This window comes from Rhipicephalus microplus, chromosome 10 (genome assembly GCF_043290135.1).
Source record: "Rhipicephalus microplus isolate Deutch F79 chromosome 10, USDA_Rmic, whole genome shotgun sequence".
In the NCBI taxonomy this organism is placed as follows: domain Eukaryota; kingdom Metazoa; phylum Arthropoda; class Arachnida; order Ixodida; family Ixodidae; genus Rhipicephalus; species Rhipicephalus microplus.
This window is the reverse complement of record NC_134709.1, coordinates 68,995,604-69,019,393: the sequence shown is the minus strand read 5'-3', so window position 1 is coordinate 69,019,393 and position 23,790 is coordinate 68,995,604. Positions and strand designations below refer to the sequence as shown.

The window sequence follows — 23,790 nt, the reverse complement described above, 5'->3', positions numbered from 1 at the left end:
CACAGCTCCACCATGGATCCGATAAGAACTTCATATTAAGCACAATTACGCTATTTTAACACCATTCCTTGGGAATCATACGATGCACAGATAATCTATATCAACAGCAAAATGACGTGAATGGAATCTGGGATGACAAAGGTTTCGGCCGATCAGACAAAGGGGGCAATCGTGAAAAGTCGTTGCTTAGAAAAGTTGCGTCACCCTGCAGATGTCAATGATTATGATGGCACACACTATTCCCCACACACGAGGTAATGCTATGATGGTTGTGCTGGCTCATTTAGCTGATTACCATCACCACAACCAGTGCACAAGATACGAAAAAAAAAAGGCAAAGATGTGCTAGGTAACTCAATCTTGCTCACAGTTTTATGCAAACTCAGGATCTTACTGTAGCATTTATGGACTGCTTCAATTAGTTTTCTCCCATCAAACATACAGAAATTAAATTTGCTACTAAACTCGGTTAGATTACACTGGCAGGCATTATTCAAGAAGGTGTTGTGTTCGTCCACCATTTATCTTAGCGTCACTCTCATTTGAAGAGCTATTTATGTTTGTATTAAAACTTCTCCATCTCCAAATGTTACAGTTATAATTTCAAACTTATTACAAATACCGTATTTACTTGCGTAATGAACGCACTCGCATAATAAACGCATCCCCAACTTAGCGCCTCCTGATCCGTTGGATCTCTTCTGCTTTTTATCATTTTGCTGACCTCGGCCCCGCCGCGGCTCGCTCTCTCCCCCACTTCGCCAGTTGCCGCCTGCCGTGCTGTATTGTTTTTCTTTAAAATCTGTGCACAGCCCCTCTCATCTGTGTGCCACAGCAAGGTTCAAATATGGTGTGAGTGTAGACATCACAGCTGATAAGCACACAGCGAGCGAAGGTCACGAAGCTGCCCGCGCCAAGAGATGGTCGCTTCCTGTGAATACGAAAAGCTTAATCATGCACACGCGATTTTCGAGTGACGACAACAGGATTTGCTGTTGCGATGGGTCATTCGCCGTTATTGCATTGCAGGTTTTTGTAAAACCAGAAAAAAATAGCTTGTCATCCAGAAAAGATTGTGACGCTTTCTGCAACTTGGTAGCACCCCCGACTCTCGCTTCGCTTGTTATCCATGCGTAGAGGAACTTCTCACGTAGAAGCGAGGCAACGGCCGTACATAATTTGTCGTTACTCTTGTTATCGACGGTTTGTTTTGATGCTTTAGAGGTAGCTTACTGCAATGCTGGTTACTTGCTACAATGTTAACGGTGTCATCACGATCATCATGCGAGGTTGCCGCAAAGTTGGCAAAGTGCGTCGTAGTGCACGCTTTTGGGCACCCCTTCAGATCACGATAGATATTGCAGTTAAACGATTGCGAGCAAAGATAGTCGCAAAGCGCTTTTATGGAGTGCTTGGGCGGTTCAGGGACAGCTAGCAGAAGATAGTGCCATCAACCACTGAAGATGAGTAAAGTGCAACAAAGAAGCTGTTTTCAAACAGTGTACGCATATGTCAATGGGAAGAAGCTAAGCAACCTAACTTTTTTTTTCATTACCGCATTTTTTGCTCCGCCCAAAAGGTTTTCATACAATTTTCCCCTCAAATAAATGCACCCCCCAACTTTGCTTCGATTTTTCGAGAAAAAAAAAGTGCATTCATTACGAAAGTAAATACGGTAGGCAGAGGTGCTTCTCAGAAGCACATGTGTACATTTGTTTTATATATGTTCTCCACTCCTTAGGTACTCTGCAGGAGCTGACAACATGAATAAAATCAAAAAGTCATACAGAATGCACTAGAAACCAGAACCTACAAATGAAGAGGTGCATTTTGGTGGCCTACAGCCACAATGTCGCATTTGTAGATTCGACGAAAAACGTGGTATGTTGCAAACTGACCACGCATAAGCGTTCAAACACCGCTAGGTTGACGATTATGTGTAGAAATTATGTTAACAAGAAAAAGTTGACTATGCTTTCTAAAGCTGCGCCTTTCAGGTGTCATAGGCAACTTCATTGAAAGCAATGCTGACCTTGGTGGAGACCTTCCCTTGGTTGCTCTCCTTGCCGAGCTTGCCAATGAAGGTGAGAAGGCGCCGCCACGTGATGTCGCTGCTGCCCCTCCAAGCCTGAGAGATAAAGCACCGAAATGACTGTAAACCCTACAGTACTACGCACGTGCGAATATTCGAGCCCTTGGGATATTGAAACGAATATCATAGTATTCGAAATGAACAAATAGATCGCACATTAGATCGCATGCAATCCACCTGCAAAGATGGTCTCACTACAATGAAGGGGTGCTATATCATGAATACACCTATCCAGGGAAAGTCTGCACGCTGCCTTACCCCACTTCAAGGATAATTGAACATTTTACCTTTGTATAGATTCATGACTTTTTAAGTTTGAGGAGCTTGTTATACCAGCTTGTATGGTTCAAGTACTGTACATTTTAAATTGTATCTTACAAGTGATCACTAGAATTTTATCGAAAGTCAGATCCTGCAACAATCCAAAGTCGCTTTCTCTTTCTTTTAACAAGAAAGAAAAACAATTGCACATGCCTTGAAAATTAATTCAATTAAAAATATTTAAAATATTGCATAGGTTGGTTGGGTGATGAAAAATATGCTCTTTTTTTTTTTTATAATATGCGACATATAGTCGAACCTTTTTATAAGAGACACTGATATAAAAAACAAATGGGTATAAGAGACACCATTGAGCCTACAGTAAAATACGGTTTGATAAGAGAATGCATACGACATACCCTGCTTAAAGGGACTTCTGACAAAAAAGACAAGAACTGCTGCCTAGAGCATGTCTATTATAAAAAGATTTAACTGTATACTATTCAAATTCGACTTGAAATAATTTGGCCTGGCCAAATATCTATTTGCATCGTATTGACTTCGAACCTAAAATTACTATTCGCACATGCCTACCTTTGCACACAATAAGAAAAGCACAGGTTCCTTACGCCCATTTTATTCGTGCGATAACGCCTTCACTATTGCCAGAAAAAGACAAGACCATAAACAGCAACCCCTTATTATAAATGTGACCTCCAATCATTTCAGCAGAAATATTAGCACCCCAGAGAGAGAGTGGCAATGTTCCAAACCACGTTATGATAATCAGGCACACTACAATTGGTGACTGATTTAATGTCAGCCCCCTGGAACTCTTAAGTCTGCACCTGCATCTTAGTTATGCTAGTGTTTTAAAGGTACAAACACACTGGCGGCACAACACTCTCTCGCGCGCCGCTCACGAGACATCTCTCGCAAAGTGTCAGTGAATTTCTGGTGCCGACCAAATCACTTGCTGTGCTATTTTTGCCGCTGCCGCCAGCTGTCTTCAGTGAGTGCCTGCTTCTCCTACCTACTTCCTCACATGGGCGTGGTCTCGTTACCCATGCTATTTCTTCTCTTCGTCTGTTGAGCAGACGGAGAGAAGAACAAACATGTCCATTTTTGTCTCTCCTCTCCCGGCGCTGCAAATGTGGACATGTAAACAGCGTGCCGCTGCCCGCCGAGTGGAGGCGCCGACAAACAGGCCGCCGCCGCGGCATGCTTTCCGCCAGCGTGCACGTATGACACTTCGTTTTCATTGAAACAGGGCCACAGTGGCACGGAATCAAACCCACGCCCTCGAGCTTAGTGGCACAGCACCATAGCAGTTACAGGCTTCCATGAAAGCTGAGAGAGAGCGAGGGAAAGTGCAGCCACCAGACAGGCTCTACACTAAACAATACAACAATACAGCAGACAATGTTCTGTTCCCACCTTGCTAATTAGGGTGAGGAGATGATCGAACTGCTGTTGGCTGAACTTTGTCGACGCGGCTGCCATAATGCCGTGAATGTTGTCCACCACCTGGCAGTTCTGCCGGTCCTAGAGAAACAACCAGCGACACAACGAGGAATCAAAGGCAAATACGCAACACAGTGACACAGAAGCTTCCCACAGCAGAACACAGGTGCGAGCATGGGGTCAACAAGTGCTACAATGACCACGCAAGGAGCATGGCAGCCAATAGATATTCAAGACACAAGTGGTTGTCTATATTAAAACTAGGCCAACATCGATGTTGCAAAGTGCTACAGTTGAGGCTCAGTTGCGTGGCATAGAACATTGATTTTAATTGTAATATTCATAGTTAACTTAGGAAGGCAGAACAGGCCCACCCAGATTAATGGAGCACATCAGGCAATTGCCTCTACAATTAAAGAAATCGTCCTGCTCACATACTCTGCAATGTTTTCAGACAATGGGGCCAACAGGCGTGCGAGTTCTGACACCAGTCTACAGTGTCTGCTCATCGGTCCAGGCTTGTGTGCAACCATTCTCAAGGCAGAAATGCAGATGTAAGCGACTACAAGCTACGTACGCGGTTGATAATTTGTACAGATGATGTATGTGCCCCCTCAGAGGTTATCACCTATTTGAAACTTTGTCGGCACTCCATCAAACTATACAGCACATGAACCCTCACATACTAAGCTGAACGCATTAATAGTATTACCAGAGCCCCCCCGCGCACTGGTCTGAAATTCATCTAAGCTGCGCGACGCTCACCAATGCCACTCACCTGCATGGACCAAATCTTCGTCAATTCCTCTATAGAAAGTCGCTGCCCAACAAACTCAATTATACTCTTTATCTTGTCCATGTACTGAGCCTGATCTATGTTGCCTGAAAGAGAACAAAAGAAAGTGGTTATTCAAGAACAATAATAATAAAAAAAACTCGATGAGAAGAGACTACCGAAGCACTCATCTAGTTCATTGAACATGTCTTTGCAATTGAACATGCCCTTTTTGTAAGGTATTTCAAACACCACTCGAAGGATACCCCAGCCGTGTTTCTGTGGTCTGCACCCTAACTCTCTACCATCCTAACTGCCTTGCCGTTTATTTGTAAGCCACACTGTTACTCAAAGAGACGACAGTAGTGCACTCAGTGCCCTGCATGCAGTTACACTTAATCTCAACTAGGACATAAACTTTACCCTGCCCTCAAACCACACTTTTATGCTGCTGTTGCCTAAATGTTACGCGACAGAAGTGTGCGAGATACTCACTCTCAAGTGTGATGGAGAGGACGTTGTTTTCTGCCATCCAATTCTGGAGCTGCTCAGCATCGATGGCTGCCTTTGATGATGCGCCTGTTGCTGAGCAGTCGTCAATGAGCTTGATTAACTGCAAGAGGATAAAAAGAGAAACAAATGAAATCTGTGCAACAAGACAGTTGTACACTGTCCAGCTTAGAGTGAAACTACAGCTGCTTTTCCCTCTGCCTCCTGTTACACTGTACTGTGACGAATCAAATAAAGCAATCAATCAATCAATCAATAGCAAATCCTAGTAGCATTGGTGTTTGACACATTCAAAGCTGTGCCCGAAGAGTAAGAGCTTTTTTATTACGCGCGATTAGACAAACTTTTACTGCTAAGCAGAACTCGCCACTGCGAGATTTAATTTCACTGTTGCACGATGTAACGCCCAAATGCTGCACAGCTATATTCCTACCAAATGAGAAATAAATGAATTGGTTGGTACGACATGCACTCTGCTCTGTTGCATTCTTTTCATTGCAGTCTTGTGCACTGAAAGCAAATTTACCCACGTGATAAAATTGCTGTTGAATGCTACAATTCTTCAGATTACACATTCTTAATTATGGTCTATTAAGGAGCATACTGACAGAGTAATGTTGTGTTGATTTGTACCAATTGGAATTTTTTTTTTTTAACATACACCAAGTGCTTTGAATGTGAGCACCGAAAGACTTCAGAACTATATTGGGCTGTGCTAACTTCCAGAAGTTCAAATAGTTCGAGCAGTGAAATTCTTGCGCGAATTGCATAAGAAACACTATTAAAAGCATTTTTGAATATTCACACACCCCTAATAATGCCACCTTTTGCTTAGAGCAAGTGCATAGAACTTGCATTCGTAACGGCAACTGTGTATGTAAGAATGCAACATTTTGTATAAAATGTATGTGCAGAACCGAAGTGCACAATCTTTACATGATACATGGTACGCAGTACATCATGCTTTGCGCTATTTTTTTGAGCAGTGATACTTTCTGAGGAATGTGGCCACGGTTGGTAGGAGCCAAACTTGTGACGCTGCACTACACGGTGAGTAAAGCCAACATCACTGAAGCTTTGCAGCAGGCAAGTGGTTGCGCTCACCTCCTTGAGACCATTCATGCGGGCGTTGAAGTGCGAGCACTTGAGCATGCGCAGGATCACGTCGAGACACAACGTGCTCGTGCTCGCAATCTCCTGAGGCCACAGGTAGACGCACAGCATCTTCACCGCCTTCAGCAGCTCAGTCACTGAACCAATGTTCTGCAGATAGATATATAAAAGAAACAGATGAGTGTCGCAGCCCAATAACAAGTTTTAAACATTCGCTCTTTACAGTGGACTCTCGAAAATTCAAAGTTTGATACACTTGAACCTCATTTTAACAGTCATATCTGTCACTAAGAACATTTGTTATATACAAAAATTTGTTATAAACGTATATTCATAACGCTGTATCTATTAGAAAATTGTTCTTCAGTAACTTTGGGAGAACCAATATTTCATTATATCTGAGTTCGTTATATCAAGGTTTGAGTAAAATACAAGCAGTCAAATAATTCAAACAAATCTTTAATATTTGGTTGGCCCACTATGCTCTCAATGTAGTTAAAGTCGCTTATTTCAAACTACCCCACCACAAAAACGTGGCTAATTCAGTATTTTACAGCGAAAGCTGTTATGAGATCACAACAACGGTCACGCGCGGCACCGTAGTTGTCCACCGTTACCGCCGCCGGTGTTTGTAACCACCACACGAATTAAGAAAAAAAAACTCAAATAAAGAACACTAAAGACATGTGGTGACCTGGTGAGATTCGAACCTGGGTCCACTGCATGCCAGCCCGGTACTGTCGAACACAACTACAACGAAACTGACGGGGTGCGGAAAAAATTTTATTGAAGCGGAAATTTCGTTGTAGTGAAATCGAAAAAAATATAGCTGATCTGAGCTAGCAAAAAAAATGTCCGCTGCTTTCTATTCTTTCCCAGCAACGTCGCGACGTGATTGTCACCCATGCATAGCAACGCCATGGTGAAAAGCACGCTGAAACAATGCCCAAAACTGCCTTCGTGAACGTACCAGTTGCATTAACACGTTAACAGCAGCAGCTGTCCCCCGTCAAAAGTATCCGACAACGCCGAGAAGGAGGCAGGGTATCCGACTTTTGCATTATTCTATGCCATTCTTATCATCCATCACTCGCGGTTAGTCGATTTTGTTGATAATGCTAACGAACAGTCACTCTGATTAGTTACCACACTGGCCAAGCGCAAACATAATGATAAGCATCGGAATCGGAAAAGCATTGTTCCGCAGTTGCACCCAGCAGCTGTGTGACGGAAACCATGAACTGAGCGACCGAGCTTCAGCTTCAAATCGCCTGCGGCTCAAAGCAAGCCAGTGGCAAAAGCAGAACAGTCTCATTGCCATTGCTATCGAGCAATGGCAGCATTCATGCTTGCTGCACAGCAGCGGTTTCTGGTGGTGCCAACGCGTGTTTTAGACTTCGTTGACGAATTTTCAGGCTCTGAAAATGCATTGAAATGTTAAAGATTGAGTTTACTGCATAAAAATAAGTGTCTGAGCCTGGAATTGCATCGTAAAATTTCGTTGAAGCGAGAATATCGAAGAAAAAGTGTTTATTGTGGCGACAATATTTATGCATTGACTCCTACGAACTGCTCATGGGGAATCGTAAATTTTTTGTTGTAGCGGAAATTTCGTTGAAGCAGCGTTCGTTGTAGCAAAGTTCGACTGTATTGTACCGCAGAGCCACGCGGGTGCTTGGAACTCGTTCACAAACTTGCCTTAGGCAGGCTTGATGTTGGAAAAGGAATCGCATTAAAATATGAGTATTAAAGCATTCTAGAACAACAAAGCTGTTAACACTAAAGCATCACTAATGTGAATTGCGAAACAAGTTGGTCATCCAATGGTCCAACCTACTCCAAAAGCTTCTTGATCCCCTATTAACTGTGGCACATACCCACTTCAGGTGTAATTCTTCTTCGTCATCAGCCTCTGAATGTAACACTAAATTCTCAAAAAATTTCTTGCAAGTGCTTAGCGGATACCACGCTTTTCCGAAGAATGACAAAGGATAGCATGGTGAGTGCCAGCCTACTACACAGAAATTATGATTATTTATGGCGTAGTGGGTACCCAGCAAGTATGCTTCAAGCATTTATCCAAAGAGTGTTCCGAAAAGGCTCTGAAACGCGCGTCTAGCAGCGAGGCTGCGCCTCTCCACCTGCCGTTGAGCGTCTCGGCACCTATAAATGGCCTGCGCACCTGGCGGCTGCTTGATCGTCCACCCTTTGAACGTAGTATCTAGTGAATATAAGCATTTTTTTCTTCTGGCTGCATTTTGTGTTGCCATTGCCTGAATGCTCCCTGCCCAGTCCATTGGCTTTCGCGTCATGATACCCATGAGATCATGGGGCCTCGCATAACAGACTACAAGCTGTTGCGAGACACAACACATTTTATCTGCTATTTGTACTTGCATGTGCACCTTATATATTAAAAAGTACTAGTATGGTTGCATACACCTAAAAAATTTAATGGCAATCATGGAGAGCTGTCGGTGATGTTGCTGTGGCACTCGAAAATGATAAACATCCCAATACTAGTTGGTATATTGCCCCTGGTCATACTTATGAAAACTTATAATTCAAACAAAATCGTGAGACCCCCTTGAGTTCGTGAATCCTCAAGAGTATACTGTAGATTCCAATAGTGTTCCTTTATAGTTTTGAAAGGGCACCCTGTTCTGCACGACGCGGCACGCATGAGCACAAGACAACTTTTAAAAGCCACTTTCTAATTTCATATCCCAAAGAGCTGCACCTGGTTCAGTGATAGGGATGGGGTGGCTCTTCTCACTGCACTCAATATGTCATCACGAGCAGAGGCAACAGTTACAACAGCACAATTTAGTTCATAGCTTGTGCCAGCAAAAAGAAGTGATGCCTAAAGCATAGCCAGTGTTTGCCCCTGCCTTGTTTTTGAGGTCGTCATCCGTGAGCCCCTTGATGTAGCTGATGGCCTTATTCATGCAGGGCGAAAGAAGCGAGCAGGTTGTGTCCGGGTTGAGGAACTGGGCACACACGGCTAAAGGATTCAGCAGGGCAGCCATCTCCTGTGATAAAGAAAGCAATTACAAAAGCAACCGTCAACTCCACAGCTCCCTGTGCAGACTCCACTGTTCAGAATTAGATCGAAGCACCATGAACTCTCTAAAAACAAATCCTCAGGAGACAAAAAAGTCTGTTCCATTTTTTAAAAGTTTCACTTACTAAAAAAAAAACTGAAGGTTAAAAAGAGATATAACCTAATGAAGTGAAGCTTTGGGATAGTTGGTATTGCATTATTACAGCGCTTGTCTGAGTCTTCTCTCGTGTCCCCGTGTTGAATTCGCGCTGTTCGTACTTCGTAGTTAAAAAAAACTTTTCTTTCAAGAGTCAGTTATTTTATTGCAGAATGACACAGACACATCTTTCTCATTTTGGAATGAATGTAGGCACATAATTTAAGCACATACCGCATTTCACGATGTGGTTAAGTGGCATGCTTCAGTTGAATTTCTGAGGACGTTTGTTGTTTCACTGATACGAATTGAAAGCAATGGAACCAGTGAACCAATATTTTAAGCACCGTATGAACAAAAAATCAAAGATTGATGAGGTTGTTGGTCCATGCAATCACTTCCTTGAGAATGTTTGAATGTTTGTCAGCAGCCTCCCTGCCACCCCCCCTCCTCGTACTTGAACCGCAGTTTCGTTTGCACAACTTTCACCTATCAATACGGCACTCTAACTAGTTTTGCCAATATTTATTGAAGTTAGCGGCATAAAGGTAACGAAAGGAGAATAAGGTCTATGGAATGAGACAAACACATACAATGACTGGCATACGTGGGTGGTTTAAGCAGTTACTAACACAAAAAGGAACTGACAGAAAGAACACCCAGAGAAAACGAGATATACATTTGAACCCCTCTGTGAGAGACACACACCAGGGAGCAGTTGTTGTCCCTTGTATGAGTTGCCTCTTATAAGTAGGGTTACACATTCTCATTTTCTCCACAACCCCTATTTCAATGTAGGCAGACTGGTGTCTCTTATATCTAAGTGTCTCACATCAGTGTCTTTTGTAAAGGGGTTCAGATGAAGTGCCCAATGCAGAAAAAGCATAGTATTGTAGCAAAGTGCAATGTCCCTTAGTGCGACTGCAATGCCGACAAACTGAACCAACATTGTACTTGGCTAAACTGTAGTTGATTATTACAGCACACATCATGATGTCACATGGCCAAATTTGTGGCATTGTGACATTCGTGGCAGCGGCCCACTAGTTGAGGAAAGCTTGGGACCCTTGGGTTAATTGATCACAAATTTGACTATGCCACGGCATCTGAACTGGGCAGATTGGCGTCAATACTGGTAAATTAAGCCTCAGCCTTGCACCAACAGCACTCACGGAAAAAAAAAATGAAAACGAATAGAAGGGAGAACGAACTTACATTTGCCGTGAGGTTTTCTCCAAACTTGGTCAGTATCTTATCAAAGCCACCTCGACTCCCAAACTAGATAAAGATAGATAGTGGGAAAACTCTGCTTAGTGACAACACGAGACAAATGTGGAAAAAAAGAAAAGTTGATGGCATCGCACCAATAGCTATCAAAAATCAAGCTCACCTTGTTAATGACATCTAAAAGCCAACCGTAAGGATCCTGGAAAAAAAAAAAGTCATTGCAAACTCTGTACTGATGTTAACACTATACTCCCAAAGGAGTCAATGTTCAGGTACCATCTTAGGCTCCGCAACACCATTGCCTCCCCCCCCCCCCCCCCCCCAAAAAAAAGGGGGTTTTTGGAGGTGAGTTCTGACGTATTCGCAGTTGCAGGCCCAGCTCCAGAAACTGCAGAAACATCTTGAACAACATCACTTAAGCTGCCACAACGCCTCTGTTAAAAATGAAGCCTGTCACCTCAGCCGCAATATTGCTGAATTTCCTAAGCCTGTTCCGTCTTCGTTAAAATACAATAGCGAGTGTGTTCAACGCCCCTCTTCGACACACTGCGGCTGAGAACCACTCATCTTTACTGTATCTACACTGTTCAGTCATGTACCGTGACTGCTGTGGCACTCCGACCACTCTAGGCAGCCGACAGTAAATACATACTATCACACAGCTGGGTTAGTAAAGAACTCAGCCTCCAAGGGGTAAACACAAGGTTGGCCATAACTGTGCCCAGCAAATGAAGTTACACTAAAAGTTTGTTCATTCTGATTTCAAGATACTGTGAAAAGTGTCCGATTGACCGAATTCTGAATTATTGAAGGTATCAAGAAAATACCAAGAAAACAATAAACAAATGTCTACTATCTCAATCCACTTTCATTTTCTTCATGAATACATAGATTCTGCTCATTGCATCAGAGCATTCAGTAAGCCTCAATCACGGCCAATCGCGGCTTTTGTTCACAGTGTGGCCGCGGCACAAGACCTCCCTCTCCAAACCAACTCAAAGCCCACAAACCTGAAATCGTCATAAACCTCGTTACCAGCGTTTACCGTATCGTTCATGCTGATGAAGGTGGCGATGCAGACTTCATCACCTCGTTGAAGTTTCGCCCTTCTGCTTATCGAATTTCGTGCCGTCCGCTCGAGTGCTCTAATAATCGTCCGAATAGACTGCATTGCGGCCAAGTAGAACCGAAATAAAGAAAATTAGATGCCACTGAACAGTAAGTACATACGCGTGTCAAGGAACAGACAGTGCATCCAAATTCTCTGATTTTCCCAATTGGATTGGTGTCAAATTAACGAGCTTTTACTGTACACTCACAGCACAATGACAGCGGCAAGCACAGTCACCAGTCACTGACAATTCGACCTACAATGAGGCGCACCGTACATTAAAAAAGCTGCAAACGCTAGTCACTTACCAGGGAAACCCTTGATTTTGCATAGACTACAAGCCCTTGTTCTAGTGTGCTTAGCCGGCTTTTGTTCTTGACATGAAACTCGGCCTCGGGATCAAAGGCCTGCAAAAGAAAACGCAAATTGGCTTTAGGTTGATCTAGCAGAGGTCTGAAAGAAAACAGGACAATGCTGCTGAACTATACTTGATCAGAACTGATAGTATGGTGGCTTGAATTCTACTCACTGCAGTCACACTGTGGCAAAGACAAAAAGCACAGTGCATGCAGGATAAAGACTGTACACGTGGAAGGTATTGGTTTTCTCTCATACAGTCAATGAAAAAAATGAGTAAGAATACAAGAAGTTCCAGATAAAGTGAAAGGTGTCTTCAGAAGATTTCAAGCAATGACTAGGGATGAGCAAATAGCCAATTTGAGGCTCAAAGTGAATAGCGATTTAGTCGAATGATTTCAATTTGTACAGTTCGAATGGCATGTACAGATATTATAATAGAAAACAAGGATTCTTGTCATGACCACACTAACTAGCACAATATTTTAAAGACTTAAAATTTGGCTTGTGTGAATGTCAGTGCTTTGGTTCAAAGTGGAGCAGAAGCAACTTTTCATAGTAGAAGAGGTGTGCAGCAACGGGGTGCACGTTAGTAAGTTATGTTTAAAAAAAAACTACTAGGCATATATTAGCCCGCATAAGACGCTTCTAAACTTAAAAAATATTTAATTTAGGTAAAAACAACATGTACATTTAACCTTGAAGTCTGGCTTCGCAGTAGTGTCTATTACTCCTGGATGAGTGGTTTCAAGACACGGCAGCCTAACACAGCAGTGGAACCATCTCAACAGAAAGTTATGTGCACTCAAATATACAAATATTCGTTCACTTTGAATACTACTTTAAAATTTCTAATAACTGAAATTGGTGTTTAAGTGAATCCGAGTACTGTTCGAATATTCGAAGCAAATGAATATTCACCTATCCTCAGCAATGACCATTTAAACGTTTTGTAACAATGACATAAAATGCTAACCTTTAACATTCCCCAGTGATGGCTGCGCATGTGCTTTTAACTCACAAACTGCCCTTATAAATGGGAACATGTTAAACTTATCAATATATTTAAACAAATGAACAATATAATCCTTCGATAACTAGAATATTACCAGCAAGTGGTCTTACTGGCGTATTTACTACAGTGGAATATTTATATACGAATCTCAAGAAGAAGCATATTCATGTCATCGGAAATTTCGTATCACCTAATAACAAACAAAACCCCTTTCCAAACTACAGTACGCACACAAAACATCTATTCTTGTGGAGGGAACTCATGTCTGTCTGTCTAGGCACATGCAAATGGACAAACGAGGGACGGTGCAACAGGGCAGCTGCAAATGCACACGTCAAGGCTTCGCTTGAGGTCCAGTCAAAACCAAGCAGCAAAGTTAACTTCACTACAGTCATAAGCGAACGACAGGAATGCTGAGGCTCTGTGTGCCTTTTAGTGACATCATTGCCTTCAATTTACCGCTAAATTATCCGCATACCTTCGAAGCTGCACAGTTGCTGTTGATGATAGTGCCGACTAAGCTGGATTGTAGCTTTGTTTTCTATGCGTGTGTACAGGCCACGCACGTGCTTTCTGAACTACGGTGTTGCTACCTATGATCGCATCTACTGAAATTGCATCTGCACTCGTTGCGGCAAGCAACATCATTTCGAAACAGTGAGCGTTAGATGTGTGCGTGCAATTCTAGAGTTTGGAGTGCATAATATTTCGCTGCTGATTAAAAGAAACCATAGTGTGACAAGGAGCGGTGAGATGTCTGTACGACTGTTTGGTATTGCACTAACCGACGCGACAATGACACCTTTGTGCCTACTACTATTTCAGGCATGCTGAAATCCTCTAATAGCCCTAGTGTCAAATTAGAACAACCCAAAAACGTTTTCCCACCCTTAACTTTTTTTGAGTGTTGCCATCTCACCCGAGAAAAACACATAGAAAGGCTCTTACGAATTTGCAAATAGGTGAAAGTAGTTATTCAAGTTAGGGGGGCAGACTGGTCTTTGGGACCAAAAAGTGACAAAAAAATCTTTTTTTTTTTAAATTGACATATTTGGTTTCCGCAAGTATTTTTCCGTCTCTCTGCAAATTTGCACACACCAGGAAGTGGTAATTTTTTTGTGATGTCATTCTAACTGTCCAGATTCTTAGTGCTGTTAACATGCAGAACCTGCAAAAAAATGGGGAACAGACTTCAAGGCTTCTTTATAATTTGCCGGGACGTATGTTAGAAGCTCTGCTATGAATTTATGAGCACCTTTATGAGGATTGCAAAACATGTGCACCATGATGCTTTCTAAAAAAGCTGTGTGTTTTAAGTTTTTTCCATCTTTCTCAGAAAAGTAAATTTACAACTGTTCAATTTTGATGCCTCAATATCTCTGCAGCTAGAGCAGGTACGACAATAATTATTTTTGCAATGGAAAGCTGTATGTGTATAGAATGCAAGTATGGAAACAAAATTTAGAGCACAAGCCTTTTTAATCAATTACTCATCAAAATTGTAACAAAATTCCAACTGCTTTTGAAAATGGAGAGTTCATCTTACTGTAAAATAACCAAGAAAGGCCTAAAAGCAAAAACCTCTTGCATACTTTCAATTTATAGTAATTTCAATCTACGTCATCTGTAGGCATACATAGACTATAGTCATCTATAGTTTATGTTGGCATATCTTAAATATCGCTTTTAATTAAGCACTTTTTTTATGGCAGCCTTAAACACTAGAGGGTGAACTTAAGTTATCTCAGGAACAAGATGAGTTAGAAAAAAACTAATTAAATATTTGAAATCAGCAGAAATAGCTGCATAATCCTGTGCAGTTTGATCAATATCACTGAAGATATCACTGAATATTACTGAAGATAAACAACAAAATGTCTGTGACCAGTCTGCCCCACTTAAGGTGTGCGCATCCTGAAGCTGGCGTGCATTCAGACTTACCATAGTCAGCACAATAGAGAGAAGCTTCTCAGGGACGGGATTGTAGCTGAGACGCTCGACCGTCAGGTCAATAAGTAGCATCAGCATGTTGTACACGCCCTCCTGAACATCCGGTTGCCAGTTGCGGACTGCAAGTGCAGTTAGGAGCTGGGGATAGAGAGATAAAAACAAAAAACAATGGTCAAGTCAACCATACAACCACTGCTTACGTAAGAATGCGATTCCAGAAGTGCAGCTTCGAAGCACAAGATCCTGAATAAGCGAAACAGGCTGAGAAAAGGCATGCGCTTATTTCTTTAATGCTACAGAGTGATAAAAATAATCAGTGGAATTTACGATGAATAAAAAAAATCCCATCTCAAAATCATGCAGCATGATGATATGATTACCTTTGTTCAAGCACAATTCTTATGAGTTTTTCATACCTTTCAATCACCGGCATGGATTTTAAGAATACTTGACTTGTTCTATATAGCTGACCCCCAAAATTTTTTTGAATCCGTTAAATACGATTGGGGTGAAGAGATTTGTCACTCTCTGCAATTACTTTTGAAGTGGTCCATGCCTGAAGCATCGAAAGGGCAAGAGCAGGGAGAAGAAGAGAAGGGAGGCGAGGTTGGAACAGGCAGAATACCTAAATGCAGAAACCCTTCAGGGAACGCTACAACTTTCTCTCTCCTGTATCCCCGAAAAGCATGCTGGAAGGTAGGCAGGGAGGGATGGCACGGGGAAAGAGGCGTCATGTGCACCCTATGACTTAGAGCACTTTTTCTTTCTTTGAATGCGCAGCTTACTTTCAGCGTGATCGCAACCAGGTGCACATGCAAGTGGTGCAAGCGTGTAACAAAATAAGCAGAGGCAAGGCAAAAAAAAAAAATGCTATTCTGCATTTGATTTTTCAAAACTTCACACATTTGTGAGGGTAACAAGGCTCTCTGAGAGTGTCAATGGGTCAACAAGATATCACTAATTAAGAACTACTAGCGCATCAAATAAAAGTGCCGTAATCATTCTAGGCTTTCATATTACAGTCAGCTCTTGTCATTTCAAACTCGAAGGGACCTCTGAATTTCGCTTGAATTATCAAGAAGTTAGGATTATCAGAAGTTCCAAGATTGATGACTCTTGTTGAGGTGACACCACACATTATGATTGGGTATTTATTTTATCACAATTAAAAATTTTGTAAGTTTTTAAGCTCTAACTGCATGCAGTGAACAGAAAGCAAAAGCGTAAAGTCCACAAGTTTATTGGCCATTTACTGCTGATCAGACATTTTTAAAAAATTAAGAATTGCCAACTGCTTTATTGCTATAGGTATGTGCTTTCAGCACAAAGCTCTCTATGCTAGTTGAGAAGCGTCACAGTTTACCATGTAGGTGCTTCATTTCAGACATTTATTTGCTAGTAAAGATTTTTCTCCTTGAAGGCCTCAGGTGCTTATTTTTCATCTTTAGATAGTTAAGATTACTCGTCAAGATAGACAAGATGCATTAACAACCTTCTTTGCGAGAACGAATACATGTAAAAATTCTTCTTTTCCTCTTACAATAACTGAATGGAGTTGCGTAATCGAATCAACACCAAAATGCTGATTATTATTAATTTGTTTGTATAGCGTTTTGCCAAACGTATTGACTCTATTTCTGTATTAGTGTTCTTGTTTCATTTATTCTTTTGTTTTCGACATGTTCACTGTTGTACCATTTTATTTGCCCTCCCTCCTTGGACTACGTCTCCACAGTATTTGAAAAATAAATAAATAAAAATAAGCACACATTTTCTTTTAAATAGTAGTGGGAAAGCAGCGGACATTTTCTGATATGAGCCTGCAAAGAGTATGAATTAACCGAATGATGAAGTTTAAATTAAGAGGCTTTTAAATACATTGAAAGAATAGAGGGCCAACCGAAAAATTGAATTTTGTTTGAATTAACTAAAAGCATGAATTGTCAGAGTTTGAATTATCACGAGTCTACTGTAGGTTTGCAGTACAAGAGAAGGCAGCCGTTTAAAACTTAGTTTTTACAATGCCCTAACTGCACCAAGCATGATGTAGCGACCCCACAAGTTCATTTCTCTTCCAACTGACTTCAGTATTATGAAAGATACATGTTGCTCTAAATGAAGTGATGCTTTCTTTTAACTTTAGTTTTCCCGACTATAGCACCTGCACACTGACAACCTGCATACAATCTACCTGTAAGACTCACAGATATTATGAATTAAAAAAAAACTAGTACAAGTCATATAGGAACACTGTTAGCAACATAATAAGAAAATGAAAAGATAGGCTACGTAGCTGAGCAAGAGTACTTGCCTTGCGAAAGCACTCAGGCATGCATGACTCCATGAAGTTCCTACAGTCGGAGTTTGATTCGCATTGACCTGCAAGTTAGGAAAGACAATAAATGAAGTGATATGATAACAACTAAAGTGTTTTTTTTCCTTTTTGCATCAACTCGGAAACAGTTTGTTATCACCATATAACCTGGCAACATGATTTGTGACGTGGTAGTGAATTCGCAGCTCTTTATGAATACACGAGTACAACTTTGTTGAGCCACAGTGGACTATGTTGAACTGAGTGGCTAGGACTTGACATTCACGTGGCCTACACATACCCTGTTACGCCTATGACAATACTCAACTATTTCGGCTAATAAGTGAAGATATCTATGATGAATATCTATAGGGGGTTGGGCAAAGGAGGGAAACAGCTGCCATGCCTGTTGTTCAAGCCCAAGTCCCATAGTCAAGCCAAGTCGCAGCCAAAGTCATACAATGAGAATTATTTAGGAAGCACAATTGTGCTTGCTCAGGCATCACCATAACGTTGTGATGATAAGTGCAAGGTAAGCACACCCTCAGTCACGGGATTTGGCTCGCCGTTGTGGCAAAGCTCCCCCAGAGCGCTGCCTGCAGAGGCTTTGCACTTCAATGCCACTTGGCAGCAATTCATCAGCTGATCTGTACTGTGCGATTACTCCTGGCAGCTGGTTTCGAAAGCAGCATGGTACGAAGTTCAGAAAACATTTAGTAACAACATCCCCTACGATGTCTGTAACCTCTGTTTCTTGGCACTGTCGAATGAAAACTGGGAAAAATTGCGATGTATGCAATAAAGTGACAATTTTCGAGCCTCGTGTCCATGGAAGAACATGTAAACGATCAGAACAAGCCAGATGCACAATCCATTGTGGTGAGACAGAACGTGCATTCCTTCTTTGCCCAAACATGTCCTTTTGTGCCTCCTGCATGTGTTGTTGCAGTCTGATTCATTCCTTTTTACAAACACTTCTTCCTTCGCGACCCGAGCCATGCCACTTTCATTAAAACCCTGCAAGCACAGCCTTCAATAATTACGACTTTCAACAATTACCTTCTTTGGCCAGGTTTGTAGCTGCAATTAGGCACTTGGCGAGGGACTCGTCCTTCTTGTATGGGATGGACCACTGGTCCACAAACACACGCTGCTCCAGCTCGTACAGGTTTGCCTGGGGAAACGCAGAGTTTCCATAGTCCGGCTTGGGAGAGCACGGCTGCATAACCCGAAAAAAAAAAAATTAGAGGAGGATTGTCTATATGAATAACTTTGGTACTTCGCTTAAACGTAGCCCATTTATAACATTTCCGACAACTGCAAAGGGTCTTAAACAACACAAAAACTTTTCATGAGATAACTAGCTTTGACAGTCATGCAATTTATCAGCTTAATTTTGTGTCTGCTACGGGATCAAAAAACGGCAAGTTAGTTTTCAGAAGCCCCCAACCAGGCGAAACGTCTTTGTCAACTCTAAATTTTTCCTTTCAGAGATTTACTTAGCATTATGTTTATTTCCTCTGCAAATTATGTAAGTTAATCAAACAGACTTAGTTAAAATGATTCATCTACGAATGAAATGCGAGGGCAATGCAAAAAGACGCCCTAGGCATTTGAGGCACTCGAAGCCATGCTCCATCCAAGCTACAGCGTGTCTGCACTTCAGCAATTAGGCTGACCTTTTCAATGATCTCGAAGTGCTTTTCTTTACCTGATAACTTGATTACATAACATCCCTCCTCTACTGCATTGTCCCTCCCTCCACATCAATCTTGTAATTTTGGTACAAAGCTAGCTATCGACCCCACTCAGTGGAAACTTTCAATGCCCTGCTCCTTTTATACCCTTCAACCTTAATTTGAATATTTCCACCCAACTTTATCACTGTCTTCGTTTTTCCTTATTTTAACTGTACGGGCGTTACTCCAGTTTCCATAAGGAGTAGTTGCTGTCATGACAGCGACTACTCCTTATTGAAACTGTAGTAATGTCTCTGGTTAGTAATGTGACGCGGCGTGAAGTTTTGTTTCTAGAAGTTATGCACTGTTTTTCTCGTGACATGTGTGAATGTTTAGTTATTACGTGAATGTTTAGTTATTTACTTTTGTTTTCAGTGCCGGCAGTGTGTCACTGACATTCATGTGGTTTCAGCCTTTTGCTATTGGCTAGTTTGCCATATGACAACCAGGAGACAAATGACAATTCTTAGATTTGCCAAACCAACCAATCAACCAAGCAATCTGTCATGCGACATCCACTTACATCGCATAGAAGGAGTAGTCGTTGTCATGACAGCAACACTAGAAATTCGCTGCCAAAGCCGTAGAATGAAAGGCGATCGGTTTCAATGGTATTTGCATTATACTGCTTGTGGAGTTGGTTTTTCCGTACATGCAGCTCGGCCCCAAATGTGCTTACAACGCAGTTAATCAACACAACATGAAAAAACACGAGAAAGTGAGTGCCAATGAACAGTTCACGTTTAAATGGTACGACTTTCTACATAGGAATTGCGTGAAGAGTGCAAAGAGCAAACTAAGTTGCCATATCTTGAACGGGATGTCATCACAGTCAGAGAGCACAGTGACCAATTTCCTCCACGAAAGATTGTCGTGTGCATCAGTTAGATTACGAATGACAATGATAATAATGGGGTTTAACATCCCAAGCACCACAATATGATTATGAGTGATACCAGAGCGCAGGGCTCTGGAAAGTTCCACCACTTAAGGATGTTTTTAACATGCGGCCAAATCTAAGTACACAGGCTTCAAGTACTTTTGCCTCTATCGAAAATGCAGCCACCGCGACCAGGATTCGATCCCGCGACCTGCTGGTCAGTAGTTAGGCACCATAATTACTGTGGCAGGTAGTCAGATTATCTGACAACAGATTTGAGTGAGTAGCCGGGAGGTTCGTAGCCTGTTTATGAGACTCGGTCATTTGAGATAAGTAACGATGAATCGCGAGGGAATCTTTGAGTGATAAGGTCTAATCTACTCGGACAGGGCGCAATCGGCATAATACTGCACGGTGTGCCACGGTATTTCAGTGTCTCTTAAATGGCCTGCAGGATTACGTACGCGAGGTAGCAGCTCAAACACGGGAATTGTGTAAATGGCGGATAACCAACTCCCCTCTCGCGATAACTGCTGTCACGAAGGCTGTTGTGAAGGCCTCGACTGGAGAATGAGGCGGCTAGGAAAAACAAAAAAATTATGATACAAGTGCAAGCTGGTAGGAACAAACAAACAGGGAGATTGAAATAGTTTTTTTTTTTTTCTTTTCGCGGTTGGTGGCACGTTGCCGGCCCTGCAAGGACGAATTCGGTACGGTAGGAGAGCACGGCTGCGTACAGCGGAAAGATGCGCGAAAGAGGAAAAATATAATGCGCTACGCGCCCCAGAGAACGCGCGCACTTCCCTGGCGCGGCCAATTACCTTGGCGTCCGGCAGCGAGTTGTAGGGAGGCGGGGCTGCGGTGGGCACGAGCGCGGTCGACGTGACGTCCTTCATCTCGACGTCTTCCGACGTGCCGGCGCTTGTGTAGGGTCCGTATCGCACCTGATCGTTGGTCAGGATGGCCACCGCCTCACTCAGGTCGTTCTGGCTCATGCGCAGAGCGTTCCTGATCTCCTCGATGTCCACGAATCCCATGCTGTACAAGGTCTGAACGTTGTTCTCCGTCTGATCCATGGCGAGAAGGGAAATCAACCGAGTTCCGAAGTGACACCGACGGTGATGTAAATAGACGCGTAAATCAGCTACGCGGGCGCGTCAGACACCGTGACGCCGGCTCTCACAGGTTTCGCGAGCCGTCGTTGACGGGCGGTGACGCCTCATGATCAGTAGGCACCGCCGCCGCCGATGATTGACGCAGGACGACGTCCACCAGCGATCCTCGCCTGGACACGGGGGGGCATGGCGTGGGGAGGGGGAGCTGCCACGGCGGCGAAGTTGAGGCGCGGACAACGACGGATGACGTTCGCGGAGGCGAAAGCTGGGTAACGTCGGTCCCGCAAACACGACAGCAGGGTGGGCGCGGTCAAATTAAACGGGCTCGACCGAAAACACAAGAAACCACGCGCATTCTTCGCTCGGCAACGCTTTTTAGGAAGCGGCCATTTTGAACGCACGTCCGCGCGTGCCCTAGCGACGGAAATGCAAAAGCTACGCCAAGACTGGAAATAGTTTTCAGCTAAAACAATAAAAAATGTAAACCAGGCAAAATATAAATAAAATTGTGTTTGTAAAATTGTTTCAAAAGTATTTATAACAATCAAAAGCGTTGCGTTTTATCTGACACACATCTCTGAGCACTTGTTTACTAGAGCAGTTTTTACGCTGAAAAACCTTTTTGACCTTTTTTGTCCTAAGTTTTTAAATAAAACGTAAAAAACCACACTTTTTCAAAATGTAGTGTCGTTACACATATTGCAAAGGTTTCTAAAGAAGGCTTATATTACAGTACAACGTCTTGTTTTTAGCAGTGTAAGTCTCGAAGGCTGTGTTTTTCCTTTCTTTTTGCGCAGCATTGCTTCTGATTTCTAAAGGTTGAGTTAGTAAAGACTGCACTGGCGCTACGTTTTTTTTTTTCTGCAGGCGTCAGGCAAAACTTTTGAAATTCAGAAAAACATCGTGGTTGAAATGTATTCTAGTTAAAAAATGTTTTGTCATGCTCGTCTTCTTAGCGAGTGCAAAAGCAGACGACAGACAGCGATCTCACGGGTTGTCACGCCAATCTCGTAATAATCTTGTTTTATGATTGTGCCCAGCTTTTCTGGATTATTGAACCAAGTCAATAATGAATGGTGAGTCCGTGAGTCGCGTCCGAGTGTATATTTCAGATTGAGAAGTTAGTGACGCATGCAAAATTTTACCTATTTTCACTTGCCCATCTGTCGCATACATGAAAACTTCATTTGTTAACCCCTAAGTGCCATTCCTTTTTCTTCATATGAATATGACTTGGTTGCACGAACTTGCAATACATGCGCGCGTTCATGCTTAACGTGTGTCGATGTTGGTTTTGCGCCTATATACCTGTTTGGTGCCTGCGCGCTGTTCGCTTGTGACCAAGGAGGTTCTATAAAACCTCTGGTGTGGAAGTCCTGGCCACCGCCAACGGGAGCAAGTGAAGCCGCCAGTGGCCATATTGCTAGAGGAAAAGCAGGGCGGAACCGTCATAGGCCGCAATGGAATACGCGCGTTGCACGCGTCGGTTTGCAGTTCTACGATAAAAAAATGAGATGGAAACCGCTTTTTGGTCACACTAACGAATAAATGCATCTTCTTGTTTATGAAACAAATTATTTCATACACGCATTATCAGCTGCACGCTTTCAGATCAATCGGTTGTCGAGAGATGCTTCGCATATCGAGCTTGCTGGTGCACTATTGCGGTACAAAAGGGTTGTAGTATATATTGGGTCACTTTTTGGGTGTTTTAAGAAATTCGCCTGCAGATACTCAAGATCAATGGGAACGCGACATTTGCTCGTCTTTTTCATGTATGTGCTTGTGTGTGTGTTGGCAGATTACCGGAGAATATATATACTAAAGTTGAAATAATTAAAGCTAAAGTTAGAAAAGAGAGGTAATTAGGTAAACTGGAAGTCACGAGTAATTTTTCTGGAGTTATCGAATTGTAACCGATTTACAGGCGGAACCAAAACCGAGGCACCGATGTCCCGTGCAACCGACAAAGTCCAGGAAACGAACCCCAAATGAACCATTTATAACAACTATTACAGTGGCGTTAGTTATGCATAATATTTATCAACTTCCGTTGGCGACGTGTGTTGTCATGGCGAGCGCTGTCTTCAGAGCCTAGAAACGAGGTAGCTTGATGTTTTTATATAACGCCTCTCACTCAATTTGACAACTTCGTCTATCGGCGTTTTGGTTTCGGTTTCGTCGGCAAGATAGAACGGATTTCAAAGGGTTCTCATCTTGTTTTAGACGCAATTGCTTATTTTTGTGACAACATTCTATTGAAGCTACATCAAGGAGTAGAAACTAAAAGGTTTTTGCAGATGCTCTCGGAAAGCAGGAAAAATCGAAGGTGCACTGCCAGGCCGCAGTCTGGTTGTCGGCGCCGTTCTGTCGAAGCAGCATTCTTCGAAGTTAATAGAACAGAGGTGGTAACCTTCCGTATCCCTCCAACTATTTCTTCGAACAGCACGTTCCCAGGCAGAACGCAGCGCACTGTCTTTCGGAAACCTGTAACACGGATAATCACGGCATGTAATTGTTATCTACGTTTGCGATTTCCTCGATAAACATACGCACTAAATTGAATCTTCACTCGCCAAAAAATATGCATGCACGCCACCAGTCTTGCCTTGTAAGACAACACCAAAAAAACGTAGAAATCAAAGGGCATTCAGACGTCCTACTCGT

At 42.6% G+C, this 23,790-nt stretch overlaps 1 protein-coding gene across 1 annotated transcript in view; it reads right to left on the bottom strand.

The window, feature by feature from the left end:
* The window catches only part of LOC119181038 (ubiquitin carboxyl-terminal hydrolase 24-like), a 148,957-nt gene extending 127,426 nt beyond the window's left edge, over positions 1-21,531 (bottom strand). The window contains exons 1-13 of the mRNA XM_037432210.2: positions 20,830-21,531; positions 18,449-18,608; positions 17,387-17,454; positions 15,067-15,213; positions 12,062-12,160; positions 10,806-10,841; positions 10,631-10,693; positions 9,107-9,247; positions 6,207-6,365; positions 5,088-5,205; positions 4,596-4,699; positions 3,791-3,898; positions 2,033-2,128 (exon numbers count right to left, since the gene is read on the bottom strand). Of these exons, the coding sequence (XP_037288107.2) occupies positions 2,033-2,128; positions 3,791-3,898; positions 4,596-4,699; positions 5,088-5,205; positions 6,207-6,365; positions 9,107-9,247; positions 10,631-10,693; positions 10,806-10,841; positions 12,062-12,160; positions 15,067-15,213; positions 17,387-17,454; positions 18,449-18,608; positions 20,830-21,084 (1,554 nt within the window). The 5' untranslated portion in view covers positions 21,085-21,531. The remainder of the gene's footprint in view (positions 1-2,032; positions 2,129-3,790; positions 3,899-4,595; positions 4,700-5,087; positions 5,206-6,206; positions 6,366-9,106; positions 9,248-10,630; positions 10,694-10,805; positions 10,842-12,061; positions 12,161-15,066; positions 15,214-17,386; positions 17,455-18,448; positions 18,609-20,829) is intronic.
* Positions 21,532-23,790: the final 2,259 nt, after the last annotated feature.